The sequence below is a fragment of the Nasonia vitripennis genome, chromosome 4 (genome assembly GCF_009193385.2).
Source record: "Nasonia vitripennis strain AsymCx chromosome 4, Nvit_psr_1.1, whole genome shotgun sequence".
NCBI lineage: Eukaryota > Metazoa > Arthropoda > Insecta > Hymenoptera > Pteromalidae > Nasonia > Nasonia vitripennis.
Genome location: NC_045760.1, coordinates 13606017 through 13628930, shown reverse-complemented (window position 1 = coordinate 13628930; position 22914 = coordinate 13606017). Strand labels below are relative to the sequence as shown.

At 44.8% G+C, this 22914-nt stretch overlaps 1 protein-coding gene across 8 annotated transcripts in view; it reads right to left on the bottom strand.

Annotated features, from left to right (window-relative positions):
- The window catches only part of LOC100119636 (cytoplasmic polyadenylation element-binding protein 2), a 155599-nt gene that overhangs the window by 37365 nt on the left and 95320 nt on the right, over positions 1 to 22914 (bottom strand). For all 8 annotated transcript variants that reach the window (XM_031929012.2, XM_016988726.3, XM_016988724.3 and 5 more), the window contains one exon: positions 4571 to 4621. In XM_031929012.2, coding sequence (XP_031784872.1) covers positions 4571 to 4621 — 51 coding nt within the window. The remainder of the gene's footprint in view (positions 1 to 4570; positions 4622 to 22914) is intronic.

Here is a 22914-nt window from a genome sequence, read left to right as displayed (position 1 = left end):
TATGCAATTAGCTCTTGAGGGCGGTTTCGAGACGTGCGGGGTCAGGAGTTCGCCGCCGGATTCTCGGCGAATGTATATACATTATATGTGCGGGATTTCGAGAGAGAGAGAGAGAGAGAGAGAGAGAGAGAGAGAGAGAGAGAGAGAGAGAGAGAGAGAGAAAGAGAGAGAGAGAGAGAGAGAGAGAAATAGAGGAAAGTATGTGAAGATGTTGGAGGTGGTGCATTATTTTTTGTTGCGAAATATTGGATCGGGGTGCTGGTAAATTATTTCAAGAAGGCGAAAATTGCATTTGTGGAAAAATGAGATATGCACTCTTGGATATAATTTTATAACGTGCTATACCGTGAGCAATTTTGAGGCGCGTATCGATAAGAGAGCGTTTGGGTATATTCTCGCAAGATACTCGATTGTTTCATCATCCTAATGGAGATCGCTTGATAATGCTGAAGTAGAACAAAGTAGAATGGAATTAGCAGGTAGAATTTTTGAGCGTTGCGAGACAACCTGTTATTGCGAGACCTGACATGAGAAAGTGGATTTTTGAAATATTGTTTACGGTCAACTTGACGACGAGAAAGGTTAGCCCATTCGGAGATTCTTCAGCTATAGTATAGAAAACTGCAAGGAAACGTTTGAACACTGCGTACCCCAAGATAGCGCATCGAAGACACTTTTCGAATAGCCTTTTCTCTCCGCAAACGTCAACACGTAGCCTGCTTCTGATCAGCATGAAAACTCATCCAGCAGCGACGATCCAAAAAATACCTATCCATCTCCGCATCCGAGCTATCAGCGCGGCTTATGCATTTGCGCCGATCGACGAAGCTCGATAAATTCAGATCCGGAGCGCCTTGCAGCTCTTGCGGACTTTGCAGCGCGCAGCTGACATAATGGGATTTGCGCCGCTGCTACTACCGCTGCTACACAGATACAGGCAAAGGTGTAAGTGAGGCCTTTGGCCTCCAGGAATCGTTAGCGCTTACTTGCCAGCTCGTTCGCGCACGGCGCAATCGATTCGAGCCGTGGATAGGTACTTCCTTTTGCGAGAAGCAGCGGTGCTTTGTAGCTCGCAGACGCTTATATTTTCAGTTATTCGCAGGGAAAAAGCCTTTCGGTAATGAGGTGCTCGCGCTCTGCAGGGCTTTGACGAGAATTCGGTCTGGTGGCGAAATAAAGCTCTCGGGCTGGATGAATCGTTCGATACGCGTATATTTATTTATTTACCGACGAAGCACACAATCTCGTTGACTTTCATTTGCATTAATATTTACAAGTTGTTGTGGGATTTTTAAACTGCGGCACACTCCTTGATTATGTGCGTGTATGCGCATGCAATTACTTTAACGATGATCGCTTCATAATGAAATCGACGAATTACGCATTCAAATCGTGCGACATTATATTCAGCCTTTCTCGTTTCATTACAAGCATCGAAAACGGATATGACGATCCCGCCGATCCACGCGTGAAACTGCAGCTGCATCAGGCTTTCTTCTAATAAATAATTTAACAAAACTCACTGGAACCTGAAACAGTCGAGTTTACACGAGAAATTAGCGCTCGCATTCAATTAAACTAAACTTTCCTTCGTTTACAAACAATATTCCGGGCGTTGCAAGTAGTCTGCGGAAAGAGAAAAAAAACACTCGCTCGCACGCGCGTATACGCATGCTTGCACTGCAGCGTATAAAGTAAACATGCTGCAACGTCAAACCGACAGAGGTTGATATGTTATCCGAGCTATATATCGAACGCAATATTACGTATGTATTAGCGATTCCGGAAGCTCCAGCGAGTCCGCGGGAGAGCCAAGGCCGTATGACACGCGAACGGCAGAAATTAATTGCGGAGCTTTGAATAATGGGATGTTGTTTGCGGCGAAAATTAAAATTAATTTACTGGAAAGGATCTCGTCGGTGTTTTTTTTTTTAAAATAGGATATTTACTTGAAGTTTCCTTTGATTAGAGCCTTTATATCTACAACCTTTAAACTGCGTCGAAATCGCATATGTCTCTCGTCGACGAAAACAATGCACTGAAGCCATGGCAGAGGCTGCTGCAGCGTCGAAGGGGCTGGAAAAAGGCTTTTAGCTCTAATGCGCCACTTGGCTGCGGCTCTTCTGCGGTTTCGGATGTCAGCGAAAAACTAGCGGCCCGAGTTTATATATCGATTTCGTCCACTCCCGGCCGTAGGCGCGCTTTTTACGCGGGCGTATGTGTCCTACCTCTCTTCATAACCCTTTTCGCAGCAGCAGCAGCTTTTAACTCGCTGGTGAACCGCAATTTCGAACCTTCCACTTTTGAATTTTTTATGGACGCGCGCGGCGCGTGACTTCGAATTTGTAGAAGTTTTTTTAACCGCTCGTTTCGCTTGTAATAGCGGCACTTCCGACGAAACGTCGATAGTTTAGAGTTCGGTGAACTGATAAAAAAAAGTTATTGTATATGCTGAAATTCGCTACTTCCGCTAACGTTGCAGCGCTGTGCCCTCGGATATCGGATTTTGGAGCGCATGGAGCTCGTTTTTCGTTTATTCCCGTAAAATTCGACGTTCTCTCGTTCACATTTTTCACGTTCCTTTGAATTCTCTGCAGCAGCGAGAGAAGAATGAAAATTAGAACGAGGCTGAACGCGTTCAGGAAAATAAGGAAGCAGAAAAGTCAAAAGTTACGAAATTCCTGTAGGTGGAGATGCACTCGAAAGGACTCAATCGTCTCTCTCTTTCTTTTGTATAAACGTCGGGTAGCGCAAACGATCGCGAAGAATCGCGTAAACGCGAAGGAATTTCGCTGACGAAGGAATCTCTTGCGTACACACAATGAACACATGCAAGTAAGCGACGTCTTCTTTCCGCAGCGGAGTACCGTCCGACGCTTTTTGCGAGGGAGAGTTTTTTATATATACTCATCGGGATTACCGTGTTTACCCGCTGTAATCTCAAATATTTTGTTAAGTGGAATTTTTTCCGCATACCACTGCGTGACTTTAATGACGTTTCAACAACTTACGTTATAAGGGGTAATATTTTTAAGAAACTTTTTACGTGCCGCGTGTGTCACACCCTAAAAGTATAGTTCTAAGCCTTTCGATCTAAGAATATCAGCTTACGCTGCATAGCGTCACTCTCATTTTAAGACGTGAAATGTATACGGCATCGAGCTTGCAGTAATAATACGAGCTGTGCAGCAGAAATTTCAATGATTGTATTGCAACTGTAAAATTAAAAAAAAATGTAATGCAATGACGCGCATTAAAACGCATTAAAGCGTTGCATAATATTTGTTGATACGTTATTTCGAGACGTAAAATCGGTCACGTAACCAAATAAGGTTACGTGCGATTGAACTTTATATTTAACAACCCGCATACATACACTTGTATATATGCCTATACATTTCTTACAAAATATCACAATTTCATGTGTTATGCGAGACACACAGCTTTTGAAAATCAAAGGAAGCACACATTATACGGCAAAAAATGTATCAGAAGGAAGGGGTAACATTTGTGCACGTATACTTTGTCGAGAGACGTGAAAGGGCAAGCGAAGAACCGAAAAAAGAAGGAGTCGTCGCAGGCGCAGGAGAAAAGAGCAGAGCAATATGTATGATAATATACAAAAGGATGCCAACGTGTTGGTCGCGTGTACATCACGTGTTTTTTTTTTACTTCGTAGCACAGTGGCGTGAGCGCTAAAAAGAAAGGAGCTTTTTTCGTCATAGGCGGAACATTAATCACGAGTTTTCTGCAAAATTCCCGCGGCTAAATTGAATAAATTATGGTAATGAACGGAGTGGGACACTTTTGGCTTGATGAAGCGCTCTTAATTTTCGCGTGTTACGAGGTCAGAGGGCAGAAAACTAAGCGTCGTCTACTCAATTTGGTTTATTAGTTTTCTTCTGTCGAATAATGTATAATCATCGCAGTTATGCCGTCAATCACAGTTATCGTATTAGTTGTAATTTTTCATGCTCATACGATATATTACAATGACACCTTTAAAGTATAAATTTAGTGTAATGAATTCTAGAAGCAATTTTTCCTTGCTAGAGGATGACTTCATCCAGCGATTCACCGCCTCATCGGCATGCAGTAATTGCATCCGAAGTAAAGGATCGCCTCCTAGTTGTCACTAGATCCTCTAAAAAAAACTCGAAATTCGCCCGGCTTTAATGAAAACGCTTCCTTCATTCTCGCCTGAGGAAGGCAATCGCTCTCGTTAACTTCGTCGATTGTCAGCTGTATTTACATTCGTTTCGAGTCCATGGAGATGATCTTCGACCTGATTCAGCCGGGAGAGAAAAAAGGCCGGGTTCGGCCTACATATACCTCGTTTCATCCGGCTCTTTAACGGTAGCCACGTGCACAATGTAAACATTGATTCTGGTTTCGTCATATACGTATAAATTGCAATTAAGTCGCATACATCCACGTTCTCCTCTTTTATCCTCTCATTCTTTATACTTTGCTTTCCTTCGTTTATTTTTTCACGTGCAATCTCGAGGGTCCGCGAAATATCTCATTCAATTTCAGAGAGCTCGTACAAGACAGATATTAAGATACTCACCGTGTAACTGCGAGAGTGACTGTAGCGCGTTGGTGTTGCAGTTTATGAATCCTGAAACAGAAGAAAAGACCAGAATTAGTTCTCCTCGGTATGTGCAAAGTGCAGCGAAGCCCGAGGGCACAGAGGACATTTTTGCACGTATCCCGATGCAAATGCAACAGAAAGGGGGATATTTCACCTTTTTTTTCCACTCGAGGCGCATCAGCGCGTGCATTGTCCCACGCAAAACTGTTTCTCGGAGCGCGTGTTCGCGAATGGGAATCATTCCTTATACACCATGTATATACCTTGGGTTATTTGTCATTGGGTTGGTGTGTAACGGGATCGAAGATGCATTACCATTGCTGATCGACCGAATGTTTACAGTTTCGGACGAGGAAAAATTCTAATTATACTTTGCAGTTGTCTAAGAAAGCTACATATAGTCACCGCGAAACAATACCACACGTGGAAAGTTGCAAAGAATCCTGACATACTCAAATGAAATTTTTCCGATCTCCGCGCTAATACCATACGCTCATCCCCGGCAGCTTCGTTATATATCTTAAGCGTCGTAAAATCGGCGAAAAAAAGAAGCAGCAACCGCATGCCGAAGTCGCACATTGTAATTTTGACGAAGAGCGCGCTCGGAATTTATGCGCGTTTATATACGCACATACCCGCGCGGCCGTGCGCGTACATAAGAGAATAACCGCAGAAAAAAAGGAAAGAATGGCCGGGAATAAAAATAAAGATGCAGCTCTTGTACTCGGAAAGACGTCTGGCTTGGATCTTGTTTACATAAGAGTCGGGGATTTTTTCTTCTCGACGAAAGCTCGGATCTTTATTTTTCCTGAAAAATCTCGACGATATACTCGGATGGTGAAAATCAATTTGCCGCATCAAAGTCATCGAAATTCGAATGGTATACTAAATTAATCATGCCGGCGCAGACTTGAACTTACAATCGGCCTTTAAGTAGCAGCTGAAAAAAGAAAGAGACGTTTACATGAGAACGAGACGATGCAGTCTTCTCCCGCGGGTTCAAAGGTTATGTTACGTGTAATGGGAATGTAGATACACGCGCCGACTCTCCGAAGGTATGCATTAAGGCGCGGACACGTGCGAGCATTCGCAGATTTTTGCCTATTCCGGCGGTCCAGCAATTTGTTCCAATCACAGACTGTGTAAAGCTGGAATGCATACGGTGAAAGGTGTTCTTGCAGGCGTAAGTGGCCCGAAGAAAGGTGATAATTCAATTACGCGTCGGCGCTATACGGACGATCCATTTTTATATTTTTAAACCAATTGCAGTGTATACATAATACATATAGGTGTCGTCCTTGCACAACTATACTGGCACCGTTTCTGACGAAAAAATCTCATTGTAAAAGCGTGAGCTCAGCGGGGCCCTTCTAATCTCGTTGTTGTTGATGTAGTGCTTTTCGACACACATCCGGCGAGCATTCGAAATCGCCGGACGACACGCCTTTTTTGCCGACGATTGCAAAACCAGCTGCACGAGAAGGTATCCACGTTTCATATACACGCCGCGTACACCTGTTTTTCGAATTAAATGAACCATCGGTGAATCGATTGTTTAATATCGTCGCGAGACCATTAATGCAGATGACGATTAATAATCCACACAGCAAATACAGCTTATCCAGATGGAACGAATAACTTTTAATACTTAACGCGAGAGCGGCGTGTATGGGCTGAGATAAAATCTGTGTCGCGAATCCTTTTATCACTCGACGCGCGCCCTCGCATTTCCAGCGCGAATTATACAGCATATCGCGTTAAATTTGAACGACGAGAGAAAATGTAACGAGAATGTGATTAAAATATCGCATCATCCTCAGAGTCGCTCGATCAATCCAAGCGAACGCGCGTACAAGATTTTATGTGACTCAACTGGAAGAAAATCTTCCAAGGCTCGAGCTTATTCGAATGCACTCCAGTTTCATTTTCCCTCTCTCGCGTGGAACAGTTGGCTTGCGCTAACTGTTAAAATTGAAACCGGTCGCGACCGGCCGCCGCAGACGGACGTGTCGAGAGCAAGTCCCTCTCATCTTTCTCTAGTTTCCTTCTCTGCCTCTCTCTCTCTCTCTCTCTCTCTCTCTCTCTCTCTCTCTCTCTCTCTTCGGGCTAGCGCTTTTTTAGAGCGTTTTGGTTTCTACTATTATTACGGAGAGCAGTGAGGAGATGATGATTAATTCTCGCGCGAGGGAGGGAGACTTGGGATGAAAAATGTGGGCAGATTAGTGATACAATTTGAGAAAGTCATATGGGCGCGGTAATTATATATAAGCGACTCATTTGAATGTAACTTTCATATTAGCGTAGATCGGAGTATAATGTGGTGTGTACTGTTCTCGACGTCCGATCTCGAAGATTGATGTTGAACGGGATTAACGCCATTGAACGAGTAGCAGCTTGGCTTGAACATACATCTCAGTTATATAGAAAAAATTTCAAAAAAGCTCTGAGCTGGCAGTCGTGGAGGTTCTGACGAAAGAAAGGAGTCGTAGAGAAGGAAAGTAAAAATTTCAGAGTCTAAATGCGTGTGCATACGTACGCGATGACACGCCTCCGATAATTCGAGAAAAAGTCGGCCGATCATTATCGAGTTGTCAAAACACACATACGCAGAGACGTTACGAAATCGCATTTTCAAAAGGAGACTTCACTGAAAAGCTTACGAGGCATCACAGAAATCGCGAAACACAGAGCGTGCTTCTCAGTCAATTAAAGCCAATCACCTCTACGTCACTGTATGCTCTTTACGACTCGACGTACACGGATCGTGATCTTTACGGCTGAAATTCCAATAAGAGCCCGTGAATTGCGCTCTTACATCAGTAGCGCCGGTCTCTAATCGTCTAATAAGATAATTCACCGGTCGAAAGCAAAACCCACATTCTTCTCCCAGTTCTCGGTATAGGCACTCTCTACGCACTGCTCGGCTTTAATTTACTCTTATTAAAATATCATCAGGTGCGTCGGGTCGGCAAAACGCGCAGTTTTTCCTTGGAAGACTCGTCGTCGTTGTCGGCGTAGTCGGTGTGTGTGTGCGTGTGTGTGTGTGTGTGTGTGTGTTACGACAGGAAGAGAAGGAGAGAAAAAAGAAGTCGTCAGGTGGAACTTGCAAGACTCGTGAAGCAAGTGGTTTCCTAAGACCGAACGACAGTGACTCACTTTGCTACTTATACTTATACACCTCGGGAAAAACTCGACTTTGTCGGAGAGACGTTTTAATTGATTTTCTAAATTTTCTCCAACTAGCTACTCGACGGAAGCAATAAGGAATGACAGCGCGCGTTATTGAAATAAAAACTTTCCCTGCAGTGGCCGATGCAGCCTTGAAAAGTCACAATCGTTGTAATTCGACAAAGTCGACCTCTCCCGACGATGACAATTCAGTAGTTAAACGCCGCGCATTTCAAGGCCCCCACAAATGAATTACGCGTAGCAATGATTCTCGTCTAATCGAAGTCACCGCAGCGCAGCTTTTTTCTCCGTTTCGCGGCGCAGTGAAAGCGTTTGGAAATTTCAACGAGACCGTCGCCTTCTCTTATTAACGCGTCGGTTATAAACAGCAAAAAGGCAAATCTTCGTCACGGTTCGGTGGTTTGTCGCCCGGTGTTTTTCAGAATTTTACGGATGTATCGCGCGGACCGGCGAGTTTTTGCATCCAGTTTCTCCTTTTCTTTCTGCTCCGGATATAATCGAGACGTCACAGTTTCCTTTTTATCCGCTTTAGTGGTTATCTCGACCTCGAGACAACTTTATACGCATTCTCTTATACGCTCGATCTCTCGGCCGCGCGGTAAATTTCCCAAAATCCCTTTGAGAGAGCAAACAAAGCCTTCGTCACAGCGCGCAGATTTCGCAGCCTCAGCAACGGCGATCTCGGGGAAATTTAAGGTTTCTCTCACCTCCTCTCTCAGCCCGCAGATCTTATCTTCTTCTGCAGTGTCGCGTCAGTTTGACCGTCTCGTCGGTTCGAGCTCGTGTGTGTGTGTGTGTGTAACCCCCGGTGATTTTCCCCCAAACAGTCGTGGGAACTCGTGTGGCACTACTGCGCGTTTCTTCGTCTTTATTTTCCGCGCTTCGCGAGTTCCTCTGTTTCGCGAACGCTCGTTACGTTTCGTAATTCGCGTGCGCCGAGCTTCCGTTTTATCTTTCACATCAGACGCTTTTGTTTTTTGATTTATTCGCGAGCCGAGCTGTGCGATGCAGACCGGGAGAGAAAAAGAGAGAACAGTTTTTCGTTTGGGCGTTGGAATGCGAAATATACTGGAGTTTTTGGTTCAAATTCCCATTTGAAGATGCAGCGATGCCTTATTGTTTCATTTGAAGTAAATAAATGCAATAACGGGAATTTTCATTTAAAAGAAAAATAACAGCAGGACGAATTCTCCCGCAAAAACGCTCATCAAATCATAATTACTTGCAAGACCCAGAAAACAGTTCCCTCAGAAGAGAAATACTTATAAACAGTACGAACAACTCGCAGCAGTTCAGACTTCGAACATCGAGTGTACGTACCGTTTCCCCTCTTTCACTTCGTTCCCGCAAAAGCTTCCAGGACAACAATATACTTTACTCCGCATGGCGTATACAGCACCTCGGAGCAGTGCAGCACACGCGAGTCATCCGTCATTACGCTGGACTAGGGACATATTGGGTCCGAGAGAGCGTTTTAAATGCGCAACGCACTACTGTAGCCTGCAGTGTACCGGAGCCTCATATTCAGCGGCGACAGATGCTCTGCGCTACGCCGAGCGCCTCGGCGATGATTTGCAATCTCGGCTCGGCAACAGCGCCAGTGGAGTATGTATAGTGGGGATGAGGTGCATTCGTCGTGCTCGAGTCAAAGCACTATCTAGGGACGCTTTGATTGCTATACCGGATGGAACTTCCAGAATTCGAGTCATTCGAAGTTTAGAAAAGTTGCGCGTTTACAAATGGCCCCTGCGCGCGTAAGAAAGGCATCGCAAGATGAATAAATCACACCGCGGAGTGTACAGCGGCTCGAGCGTGAAGAATCGCAGCGATTCGACTTTGATTTAGAATACGTTTTACAGCACTGTAAAGCGTGCCGTAAAGCCAAGAAGTATGGCAAATATTGATGAGCGGCGGCAAAAAAGTTGTGTTCCAACGCAGGAGTGAAATGTATATGCGCGGAGCGAAAGCCAAGTATCAGCGCGAGAGAAAAAGAAAAGAAAAACGAGCGAGGAAGGAGAAGGTGATGGAAATTTAACGATTTCTCGAGCAATGAGAGAGAAGCTTCTCGGAGATCGAGTCATTTATCTGCTACAGCGCGGCGCGCTGCTGCATTTATCATTTTCGCGCTGAAGCCGCTACTTTTCTTACGCGAGCGCTACTGCTGCTGCGTGTGCTATATATATATATATATATATATATATATATATCGAAAGAAACTCCACCTATTCCGGTGCTCGAGTGGGAAATTTCGCTCGTTTTTGGTGCTGCGTTACGTCGTCTCTTTAGGACGGAAACGAGTTATACTCTTTTTCTCCGATGCGAATTACAACACTTTTTCCATCGAGGTAGTTTTATCATTTATAAAAAATACTCTCTCCTCACTACAATCAAGCAAAAACAGCGAATGCAAGCAGCGTAACGCGCATAGCGTTGACGCAGCATCTAACCCTGAAAGGAACCTAAGCAAATCCTAAAATTCAAAGAATGAGACAATACCTTCCTTTTCTATATCCACAGAGCATCGCGCAGTATGTATATATGTATAGAAGTCACAAGAGACGAGCTGCAGCGGAGCATTCAAGCGTTTGACCGAATCCGTGATTTCTCTCTCTCTCTCTCTCTCTCTCTCTCTCTCTCTCTCTCTCTCTCTCGCGCGCGCGCGCACGTATTTTCATGGGATTTTTCCTGCGCGCATATAGCTGGCTCGATGCCAAACGATTGGCGGCGACGTGGTCTACTTAACGCGAGCGAACGTAAACTTACGATGGATCTGGAAAAACACCGCGCAGTCGGGTATATACATAAAGTTAGTGCTGGTTAGGATTTACTTCGACGAAAATATCGTGCGATGAAGCAGCTCACAAAACGAACTGCTGGAACTAACTGCGTAGCGAGATACATATAGCATATCTCATAGCTCGCTCACAGCGAGTTGACACTCAGCGACGTTCCTCTATATGTCCCCGAGTGTCTGTCGAGTCATCGACTCGCTGCGAAGTTTCTAGATCGACCGCGAGAGCAAACTCGTAGTGACAGTATATGTACACGAGAAAGGAAAAAGTGCGTGAAACAAGAGTACGAAACTCTCGACGGTTCCTTTTCCTCTGTATTCTCGCAGCGAATTGAAAAAAGAGGCGCGAAATTCAAATCTAGGAAAGAGTCATATATTCTCGCCCATGGGAAGCTACAACAGAATCGGAAGTCCCGTTTTATTCTTTTCCCGGGCTCGCCGTTTAACTGCGCTTCGGTGAACTTGCGTCGCTAAAGCATCAGCGCAGTGTTATATAGCGACACAAGGTTTCGAGCTGCTGCTGCTGCTGCAGAAGCGTTGCGTCGCTATGCACACGTGCGTTGCGTAAGTCAGGAAGTTAGTCCTCTTCTTCATCTCTCTCTCTCTCTCTCTCTCTCTCTCTATCTCGTATTTTTTCGAATGAACCGATTGGAAATTTCGAATTTTGATTTTGTTCATCGCTATACAGTATCAAGCCTCACTTATCTATATTTAACTCATCAGCACGTGTAATCCACCGATTTTCTATAATTTCCCCTCAAACTTGCTCTAACTCGATACATCGTATCACGCGATCCAACTATAAATTCGCGCGCGAAACTTGGCCTTCGCGCCCGATATTACGCTTAGGCTGCATCACACGACGCGAGTTACATCGTTCGTTTAGCTTCCATCGGTTACAGCTACACATATAGCGCGGAGCCGATAATTGCCTTGGGCGCAATCGACGCTCTCTCCCTTGCCCTTTTCCCTCTGGGTCCCTGTGCACAGCCTGCTTGAGTTAGCTCGATCATTAATTAGTCCCCTCCCCCCTTTCCCAGTGCCTTAATCGAGCTGCTAATTCGGATCGTCAAAATGGCAATTTTCTCAGAGGCTAATGAATTTTCGACTGCTCTGGTCGCTCGCTCTAGGTATGTACGTATGTTCCAGACGTGTGTTTAATCCTTCTGTCATCGATTTAGCGATTTTTTCCTTCCGCCTTTCGGACCTTTTCGGACAAGTGTGGATATTGCGAAAATCGAATCGGTGACTTTTGTTTCTGGGAATTTCTAAAAGAAAGCGACGCGATAGCAATAAAGTTTACGCGCTCAAACATAGATTACAGAAAATTATACCTAGTGTACAAAACAGACATCATAAAACATCATACTTAAAAAACAAAGATGCCTCTCGTCGTTCCGGCAGCAACAGCGTAGTGCGATCGAGGCGTGAAAATACGTTCGCGGGATATTCAATTTCATCCGCAGCGGCCCAACAATTACGAGAGCAACGCGCGGTAAATTATTTTTAAATGCTTAATGCGCTAAATAACAGAGAGAACATCGGCGCGAAATTACAAAGTAAAAGCAGCCCGTGAATAAACCGGCCCGGCGCGCACCGCGCGCACGGCTCCCGCGGCCGCAAAAACAGAACTCGAGCTCACTCCCAATAAAATGCCGTATTACATCCCGGAAGTTCGAAGGCGCGAGTCCTCCTTTTCAAAGCCCGGCGTCCGACTGCTGCAATGTTCGCCCCAAAAAGCGAGCCAGTCAGCTCTCGTAAACAAGAACGAGAAGAAATTCCTCGCACACTTTTGCGAGGTTAAGGTCGAGGCTTCTCATACATCCATCGCCTGTGTTTTCATCTCGTTAGCCGAGTTAATGTAACGTGCGAGAGAGATACCGATCTTCGTGGGTTACCAGCGCCGGGATTTATTAATGAAGCGCAGCCAGCGGATAAGCTAATGAGAGGCTCCCCTCTCTCGTGCGCGGCGTAATCCGTGAAATTGCCGTTTAATAAAATCGGCGCCGCTGCGAGCTTTAATCGAAATTTAGAGATGCAGCGATTGAGACGTGCCTATAAGCACGAGCATTTTCTCTCTGTCTCCGCTTTTAAGTAACTGCAACTCAGTTACTAAACACCGGGGCAGTAAAAGTCTCTTCGTGTGTCCCTAAAATAAAAATCGAATCTCCGCGCTGTAAAAAGAGCCGCGGCGACGTATAAATTGCCCGGAAGTTGGCTTCATATACACGTACGGCGCCCGTCGAGTTATTAATATATTCTAAGCAGGCGAAAGCGTCAGCCGTAGGTGTATACGCATACCTTTTCGAGAAAGGCTCCCGTAAAAGCATTTACTGCACAGGAGACAAGAGCGAAAGGCGTCCGAAAAAGCATCGGCTGCAAGCCAAGCAGTAAAGATTTTTACGATCACGCTTCGGTATAAGCATATACCGGAGTCGTCGAGAGATGTAAATCATCTTCAACTCGTGACCTGTCCGTTTTCGGCGTCGTGCAGCAGATGGATAGCGTGCGCTGCTGTCAACTGAGCGAAAAGCGATGCAGCGGAGATATCCTGCTTTTGATGCGGTTGATTCAATTCGTTAATCGGAGGTTTACCGCCGGTGTCTAACAGAACTTATGTTCGATTAATTAATGTTCCCGTTCGTCGAAACTTTCATCGAAATTCCATAAAAATTCCCAATGTGTCTACCAGATCGGTTCAATTCAACGGCCGAACGGCTCGAAAAACAAAAAAGCCCTGGCACAGAATGGAAAAGTAGCATCTCCACTCAATGAACAGCGTGTTGCTCTGCCCGAGAAGCGCGACAGTCGTTTCGCTGGGGGGGGGGGGAGCAAAAAAGAGAACTATATCGAAGCAGCCGCACACGACAATTTTCCAAATCAGCGAATCTTTGGAGAGTGTACACGCTAGACTAGATACAGGCGAGGAGGAAAAAAAAAAGCGAACGGAAAAAGTTTGTACAGCGATTTCGAAGTAGGTAGCGCGACGATTCACGAGTCTAACACTTTCACCGCTCGCGCTCGCGCGCGAGTTTTAGAAGCCCGTTTGACGGCTCGATTTCTGTGCGCCCAATCATCCGCCGTCTGTAAATCTTTTGAGAGAAGGTATCGATCGAGCGGCAATTTTATCATTAGCCAATCGAGGAGGTCGTAACTTTGTACGTGGGGCTGTTGGGTTAGATACATGCTCGAGACGAAATGCGGTATGCGCCAGGCGGATGTTTTATTGGTATGTCAGGACTTTCCATCCAGCGAGAGATCTGGTTGAAAGGGAAAAGAAGATAAGTCGATCGCGGCTATACACGTATGCGCTATATATTCGGAGCGATTGGAAATTCGAAAGATATCCATTTACTTTCCTCTATGTACCAAAACGGATGAGGCTGTTTTCGAAAAAGAGGATCCTTATACCTACTTCTATAGCAAGCTTTCCAACTCGGCTCCCACTTCCGAAAACTTAATTTCGAAAAAAAAACCTTAAAATCTGTTCAGCACCATCCAAAGATAACGTCCTGCGAAGCATGGCTCGTTCAACAGCATACGACACATGCACACGCAAGACAGCAGCTGACTTGCAGCAGTCGCGCGCTTATATGCTCAGCATCTCACCCATCCGTACGTCCATCCATCCGCCTCTACTATACATATTAGTTGTCGGCTAGGCCATGTAGCCATAATTCAGCTAAGTGGGTTAATATGCACATCCGCGTATCTCGCAGCAGTAGCGGCGGCGCGGCGGCGTTTATGCTACCGATGCGTCTGACCCTCCTGTTCTCAGTGCGGGCCACGATGTTACACACACGCCACCGACGTCTACCGGGTATATACCACGAATCTCATCCAGATCGATCCGGAACAAGTCGTGCGTTCATCGTTTCTCGTTCGGCTTTTTTATGTCGCAATGCGGACTCGTTATTGAGCTCTTTGTTATGCGCAGTATAGGTCAGCGGGACCTCGTATGCGATGTTTTGAATATAGGCTGACATATAGAGATTCGCTCAGATTAGTTGGTAGAACTCGTCGAAATGCTGCAGGTTTATACGAAAAATGCAAAACGTTTTCGTATCAGGCAACGAAGCATCAACTTATTACACGCGCAAAAATCCACATTTATTATCAAGGAGAATTATCGCAGCGCTTTGCGTGCGTATCACTGCTGTCTCTCTATTTACCGAGTCTCTGGGCGTTTCCAAATCGTGACGTCACAACTCTCGTCATCGATACAAATTCAAACGCACACACAAACACGCACCGCTACCACTTACTGGCAGAACAGCGGAATTAGAAAGTATATCGCCCGCGCGCGCGCAAGCATACCAACGCTAAAAAAATTGATCGACAACGCGACACATTTGGCAATCGATTATAATACACGCTCGTTCATTTCCTTAGTCTGCCCTTTCTAATTCTGCGCAATTAAACGTGTGGTCTATTGCTTTTCCTCATGTTTTCTCGCGTTTTTTGGCAGAGAGAACGTATGCGCAGCGCGAAAAAGAATGTCAACGCGCGAGAGAGCCTTTGACAAATTACTGCGGCGCTTTGATTCATTTGGCCCGACTCTTCGGCGAATACATTACGCGAATGTAGGTCAGATCTGTTTTCGCGATAGATGGCTCTTTTTTTGCTGTTGACGAGTGTTTGATCACATTTTTTTCCGGGTGGAACGAATTCATTAGAACAAGGAGAGGGATTGGTTAACTGGTAAATGTGAAGTTTTCATTTGAACGAAAGCTTTTGGGGAGAAAACTATATAATCGAGCTTCGATATCCGGCTGTCGACGAAGTTGGACAAAAAATGCGCGCATTCTTAGTGCCATCTGAAAAATCGTGTCGAAAGAGGTCGACGAACTTTTCTCTCGTCCTAATGATGTTGCCGTTTCAAAACTTGAGAATAATTAGATAGTGAGGAAAACCCGCGGCGTTACCATGGATACGCTATTGAGGAAACAGAAACCCCCAGAGAGCTAATGTTACGTTCGAATATTACACTCTTCGTGTAATTTATTTAAAATTTCAGACAAACACTCGACGCCTCGCGTCTGCAGTCTGTTTACACTTAACGCGCGGCGACGTGCGGACGTTGAAAAAAAAGTGAACGTTAATAAAGTGCTTGTTCATCGTCGCTTTCATTCATCAATCAATCAAGCGGCCAAGAGAATATGAGCCAGTTTAAAAATGTAAATCATTACTCGCTGCAGCGAAAAATAATAAATAATTATCATGGCACCGCGAAGCGCTGGAACAATAAAAAGTGTGTGTTGAAATTTGTATCCAATTAGTCATGATAATATATCATCTTGGACAAACAACTTTCTCGCTTTTTTCCTCCGCGATTCCGATAATTCTCCCAGCTGCATTCATTTCGACGATACGTCTTATCATTCGAATAATACCTATACGCGCAGAGGCTACTTTAAAATCCGGAAATTCCATTCCTCGGCGGAAGTCGGTGACATCAAAAACGACGAAAACAAAAAGTTTCTAAAGAGACGGTGTGTATTCCGACTTGGCGTGAACACACGTAACAACGCCCATTATATTACAAGAGTTCGGATCTTCTCTCGAAACAAGGCGCAGGTGAAACACGCGATAAGCGATGATATAGCCGGGATGAGGTGGTATTATCGCGGCTCGTTTGGAGATAAGCGCGCGATAAGGTGGCTTGATAAAATTGGGCGAAAAAATGTCGCTGAAGTTTTCTGATTTTTTTTCAAAAGATAGAACTTATGTTCTCGGAAAGTCTTTGATGATTAATACTATTACTTCTATGCGATTTGACTTCGCTGTTCAAGGTGTGTCTTCGTACACTTATCTGAAAAAGATAACCGGTCACTGATTCAGATAAAACTTAATTGAGCAGTTGCAGCAAAGCTTCCTGGAAAATGACAACATTTTTTGGAGAACTGGGTCGCAGAGCTCGCGAATGCTATTTCTGTACATGTTGTAGCGTTTACTTTTTTTTTGTAATTAGAGCTTTATAGAAGCGGAAATAAGGCGTGAAGAAAGATTATCAGGTAGATTTTTAGATACTAAACTGTATTATACGTTCTTTTTCAAAGATAACAGCTCTCACAGAAACGAACGAAGAAACCGTCCCGTAAACAACTCCTCATAACTATTCGTTTCGTCTACGTCGAAACTGGCACGTGCATATCGCATCCTCCTTATGTAATATCTGCACAATGTCACGCCATGTGTGCGCACTGTATCGCCAAACAACTTGGCCTATATGAAAAGGCTCATGCGTATTACAAGAACCCTGTCGACTTCTCATAAATCTATCAATTTCCAATTACAGCTCAACCGCGCGATCTCAATTGAAAAGAAAAAAAAGAGGAACAAAGCGATTTTCGCAGGGCCCCGATACTTCGCGACACGTCTTTGACGCTCTAGCGAAAAAAAGAAACGAGCGCATCGCGACGTGCACATATATACACCGAGTCGGCGTCGGTTTGAGGTTCGTTCTATTCCTGGCCTTGCATCGCATGTTACGTACGCACGCGTGCGCGCGCGCGAGAAAAATAACGAACGAAAGAAGCCAGTGCAGCACGGTTGCAGTTTAAAACTGCGCCGGATAACGAACGCCTCGGCGATAAATTGCAAAATCTCATTAGATTTAGCTGCGAAATTCCGCGCGAATTGGAGGAGATCTCTTCCTAGTCAGCGGGGGGCTAATTTATTAAATTAGATTCTTTTTCTCTCCGCGAGAGTGATGCACGCGCGCGCGCGGGATTATTGATTTCGAGTTCGTTGTACATCTCGAGCCGATTTAACAAATGGAAATACATAATTTACAGCCACGAGTTTATAAGTTATCTTCGGAATGAGTAATATAGCCGACAATGCTTGCGGTGAGAGTATATAAGGAAGAGTCGTTTTCAATTATATTTCGCTTCAATGGCCGATTGTGTTCCTCCGTCGAAGAGTGTCGCAAAAGTACGGCGAGGCATCCATTGTCTTCCTCGATATGTAATGCGTTCGCGATGACTTTCGTGGCGAGGAAAAGTTTTTTCATTCTGACTCAGAAGCTAAAAAAAACACGGATTCGATCTCTTTGTTTCGAGATTTTTTATCGACGACGGTATAAAAGTCGCGCGACATTTCGCTATTTTTGCAGCGCTTTATTGCGCTTTCGTGTTACTCACGGATATTACACTCTGGATCCTTGGGATTCTAACGCGAAACGTACCTGCAACAGAGAAAAGAAATGACTTCGTTAGTCTTCGGTGAATAAATTATCATTTGTGTGCGTAATCTCAAATAATAAGGCTCGCTCAGAAAATTTTGGCGCCGCAGATTCAAATTATTCTTAAAAATACACTCGACTCTTTGAACCCCGAGTTCCATTAAGTGTCAGTGGCATGCAGTGGAAAAAAGAAGAAGAAGAATCAGAGGCACCAAAAATACAATCATTCTAACGGACGCGCATCCGCGACGTTATTTTCGCTCGATGCCGCCTCTAAAAATACGAACATCGCCATTTAGCTTCCTCTCGCGCGCGCGAGAAATCGAAATTCGGCCTGCGGACCAATGCGCGCGACTCTCGGTCTCTCTGCACGTGTACTATATAATATTACGTGTTACATATAGCGGGAGACGCGTCGTTAATGTATGCGCGCGCAAGAATTAACTGGTGCAGGTACCCGTATACACACGCAGCGCGCTTAATTAATGCCGGCTTAGGCGGATAGTTTGGACGCGAAAGGAAAACTCAATTTGGGCTGCACACATGCATGCGACATGCCGCGCTGGTTTTTGGGGAAAAAGTTGTTTACCTGCTGGATGATTATACTTTTACTAAACCAAAAGGTTCAACACATTGATGAAAGTGTCAAATCGTCCTTTTTCTAGAACTCGAGAATTTTGGAACGAATTGAAAATTTTCAAAAGCGAGCCCATGGAAGAAGGCGCACAATAAGGTGTGAAACCAGAGTCATTATCTAAACAACAAAGCTCCAAAGCAGCTCTGGAGTTGCACAATGTGAGCAGAGATGAAGAGCGCGGGGCCGACAGAGTGGCATCACCGTTATTCGACTATTCCTCGACTGGTTATATCCCCATTAGCCTTGGCTTTTGCACCAAGTGCAGCGACGCCGCGGCGTGTATTCTTATTACGTTCCGGGAACTCTGTTTACAAGTCACTTCCCTCCTGCACACACAGAGACCAAGGACAATCAATGGCGCTTCCGGCTGCTATGCAACGGCGGGGGACTCTTGCCCGTGACGAACTGCCCAGCCGCGCTTCTGATGATGGCCGCTGAACACACTTTGTGCGCGAGCGGTTGGTGACTCTTTCAGGAGAGCGACCGAGTTGTCTAGGAGGAAACGTACGGAGCTCTTAACGAAGGAATTTTTAAAATAAATGCTGCAGGCCTATTCCCTCCCCAGTCATAGAGAAAATTGCTTCTCCGCGGAGAATACGAAACTTCGCGATGCTTAACTTCAGGAAGTTAACAGTATGGTGGAAACTACGCTGTTGGCGCACTGCGCGCGCCAATAATTTTGCGAAACAAGGTCTAGATCACGCGTTGACGTAACGCTCGATTTTCTGCTTCTTCGTAAGTATATTCGAGGAAAAGAAAAAAAAAGAAATTTCCCGAGCCAGTGAACAGAGAAACTACGCTACTTTGCGACTTATCGAGGTAAATCATCCAAGTATAACCATCGTTGTAGCTCTCGCCACGACTTGTTGAGCAAAAAGCGCCGTTTTCGCGCACACGCAGCCGCAAGAGACATCAGCGGCGGTGGCGGTCGAATCATCATCAAGCTACATTTTCATATTAATCAACGTTCATTATAACGTCACTTTACATAAGTCCGACGATTACGTTAAACAAGCCGAGGATAAATAGTTTCCGACTGCAGCGGCAGCCTAGAGACGAGAGAGGCCAAGACTCTTATACTCTTGTCCCGGGCAATTTTCGTATGTACATGTGCGGTCGCCGCGTGCACGCGGTATTAATACGACGAAGAGCGAGCGCAACGAGCCAGAAACCGAGAGATGCGAGGATGAGTGAGAGAGAGAGAGAGGGAGTCGAATGCGACACTCTGCAGTGACGGATTGCAATGCGTCGATTGAATATTTTCTTTTCAAAGGTGAATATTTATCATGTTTTCAGAGCCAAATTCAAAGCGCTCGTATATTTATTACTAAGACGCCGAAAATACTTTAGAGTTTATACACCGCAAAGCTATATGCAAAGATCAAATCCGCAAACGATAAACCAACTCAGCTTCTCCGCTCTTCCCGTGCCTGCGGAAACTAACCACATCGTATAAGTGCTCGCGCCGCGTATATATAGACGCGCGAGTTTCGAATCGCCGGATAAAGGCACACATACACGTATGCCTGCATGCATATGAATGCCAAGGTATCTATATGCCCACCTATGCGTGTATATATATATATATATATATATATATATGTGTGTGTATGTATACGTGCAAGCGGAAGCAGCCTAATCGTCCCTAAGGCTGTACTGATTGTAAACAACCACTAGCCATCCGAGCTCCTCCTGCGATCATGCATATATAGATATATGATACGGGACAACCCTGTTGTGCGAGGGCAGCGCTTTCATTGTCCGAGATCGTATATGCAACAGTTCGCAAAGTGCTTCGGCGCGTGGGGTTTAACGCGCCTGGAATTAGAAACTATTTTAGCGCGGGCGGTATGATTATGCGGTCGCCGGTTATAATATATTCTTGCGGGAAAGGAGAAAATGTTGCTGGGGGCTTTAATGTTGTTCCGGCGATCTACTGCGGATTTTATGCGGTCCGCTCTAAATTGTAATATAGAGTTCAGTTGTGATAACATTCTCTCTATTTGATTAATGATGAAGAACAGATTTAAAAACCATTATCTTTTTAGAATTTCAAAATCAAGAAGACGGATTATTTTTGACGCACATATGCCTCGTACAAAACGATCTTTCTCCTAAACACGTGTTCGAAATCAGCTGGTCCACACACGTGTTTTCCTGCTGCGGCCATCGGGTCATTTCCCCTGCTCTCGATGCTCCAATGTCTTTTCCACAAACTACTTCGCTCGACTCGCGCATCTTTAGATATTGCTCTTTTTAAAACTAAAAATTCAACCGAAACCTACCTGTAACAATTCAACTCCTCTGCGATCCCACTGCGAATTTAAAATAAAAAATACACCCAACGAGCAAAGTTCGGCGCAAGATAAAGCAAACTGAAAATGTGCGCGCGATAAGACAAACACGAGAGCCGAAATAGAAAGAAGAAAAAAAAATGAGAGGTCGAACCGCGCGGAATTCAAAATTTATCAGAGACCCTCCCGGCCCTCCATTCGGGAGTTTACTCTGCAGCGCATGCAGCAGCTTCTGCTGCCAAAGGACGATGCACATATGCTTTTCTCGGCTGCACAAGTAAGGAAAACTTCAGCGGAGCCCGGCACAAGTTTTACTATATACCCGGCGCGTTTGTTAGAAAAGTCCGCAGACGCCTGAAGAAGTTAGACCAGTCGCACTCTTTTGAAATAACGAACGTTTTAAAGAGAAATTTTTCGCGTTTCTCTTCGGATCGTCGTTCACGCGCACTCGAAGACGCTCTGTTGTGAGTATCGGAAATTACGCAATCCATTAGAGTATCCAAAAAATCTGACTAATTATATATGCTCCATTAAAATTGGAATCCAATAAAGCTGTGTAAATCACCGAGTATTGAACAGAGATTTGAATTGGTAATGATCGGATGAGCCATAAAGCAGCTCATTCGCTTCGATAGCTCAAAATCGACTGAATTACCTATCAGGCTTTTGAAAACATTTTAGCCGTAAATACGCACCGCGCGTTCGCTTTACGCACTATAAAAGCGATTTTTCACCCGCACATAATCGAGTCAACTTTCGCCTCCCTCATTGTGCTGCAGGTGAAATAAAAAAAAAAGAAAAAACCGGCTCGACGCACTCGTCATACATGGGCGAGACTGACTACTATGCAGACTGGTCTCACGATCCGGCCAATTAATTTCCATCAAGTCTCGCAAGCCATGAAACGAAAATTCCGCGGCGCATTCAGAGAGTCGGGCTTCGGGAAATTCGGTCGATGAAAAGAACGTCGTCGGGACAATGCCGAGAGGAGTAATGGAGTATTGTGAGCGCGATGTGTGCACGGAACGACGTAATGTAACCGGGCGTTTTGTCGGACGAAGCGGACGGTTTCTCTTTCTCACTCGAGGATTTTCTAAAGGCTTCTCGTTCAAGGGATAAACATTCTCGAGCGATTAATTTTAGTACGATTCTATGAGATTTTAGACCGACCGAGCGACACGTCGTGACGTATTTATCAAAAATAATGCGCGGGAAAGGTTGATGCGATTGGTTATTCGATCTACATAAACATCGATTACTAAACCTCATCGTTTGATTTCGAGTCAGGGTCGCGGATGTGAATTGGTCGACCTCTTCAGGATTCCAGTGAGACATTGCACAATGATTTTAATCGTACTGACGGTCTACTATCACGCGACATACTTCGCTGGAAACTCGGGGGAACAGCTATGCCTCTTATGAATTGAAACGTTGATGAAAACGTCAACAAAAAGCTTTTGTTTTCCGTGACTTCATGCAAGTGAAACAGTTGTGTCGATGTAATGGATTAACAGATCAGCTGGAATCAGGTGCAGCTTATTGTTTGTTTGTATACGGCTAATTTTAGCAAGCGTATAATAAAGCTGCTATTCTAAGTGTATTTCGCAATATAACAATGACCCTGATCGTACTGGGTTTACTTTATTAAACCTAACAGCTCTTGCTATACTCGAGTAAATGTTCTGAAATCAATCGACCATTCGTAGTAAAATATTATTCAGGGAGTTATTTTAATAGAGCTGCTGAAAATCAAAAATATGTTTCAAAAACACTGTTCCGATTTAACGACTGAGTTTAGTTGCTTGCCTGCGTGGAATAAGCGTTAAAATGAACATTTACAAATTAACTGAGATTCAAAATTATTATCTATTCATTGTTACACTGTCATTATTGATAACAGTTTACGATATAGTTTTCGAATTGAATATTTTTCAAAACAGAGTTTGCATGTAAAAAAAAATTCTGACACAATACGAAATAAAAAAAAGAAGAAATTTTCAGTCCTCGACTCACGCCAGCGTGTCTCTGCTTATTCGCACGTTTGCGGGGGTAGAGCGCGAGACAGGACGACTGGCGCTGCTGCTGCTGTGCGCGCGATCGATAGTTGAATGCCCTCCCAGTTGACATGCGTATATCCCAAGCGCTCCCTCCCTCTCTCTCTCTCTCTCTCTCTCTCTCTCTCTCTCTCTCTCTCTCTCTCTCTCTCTCTCTCGCTCGCTCTCT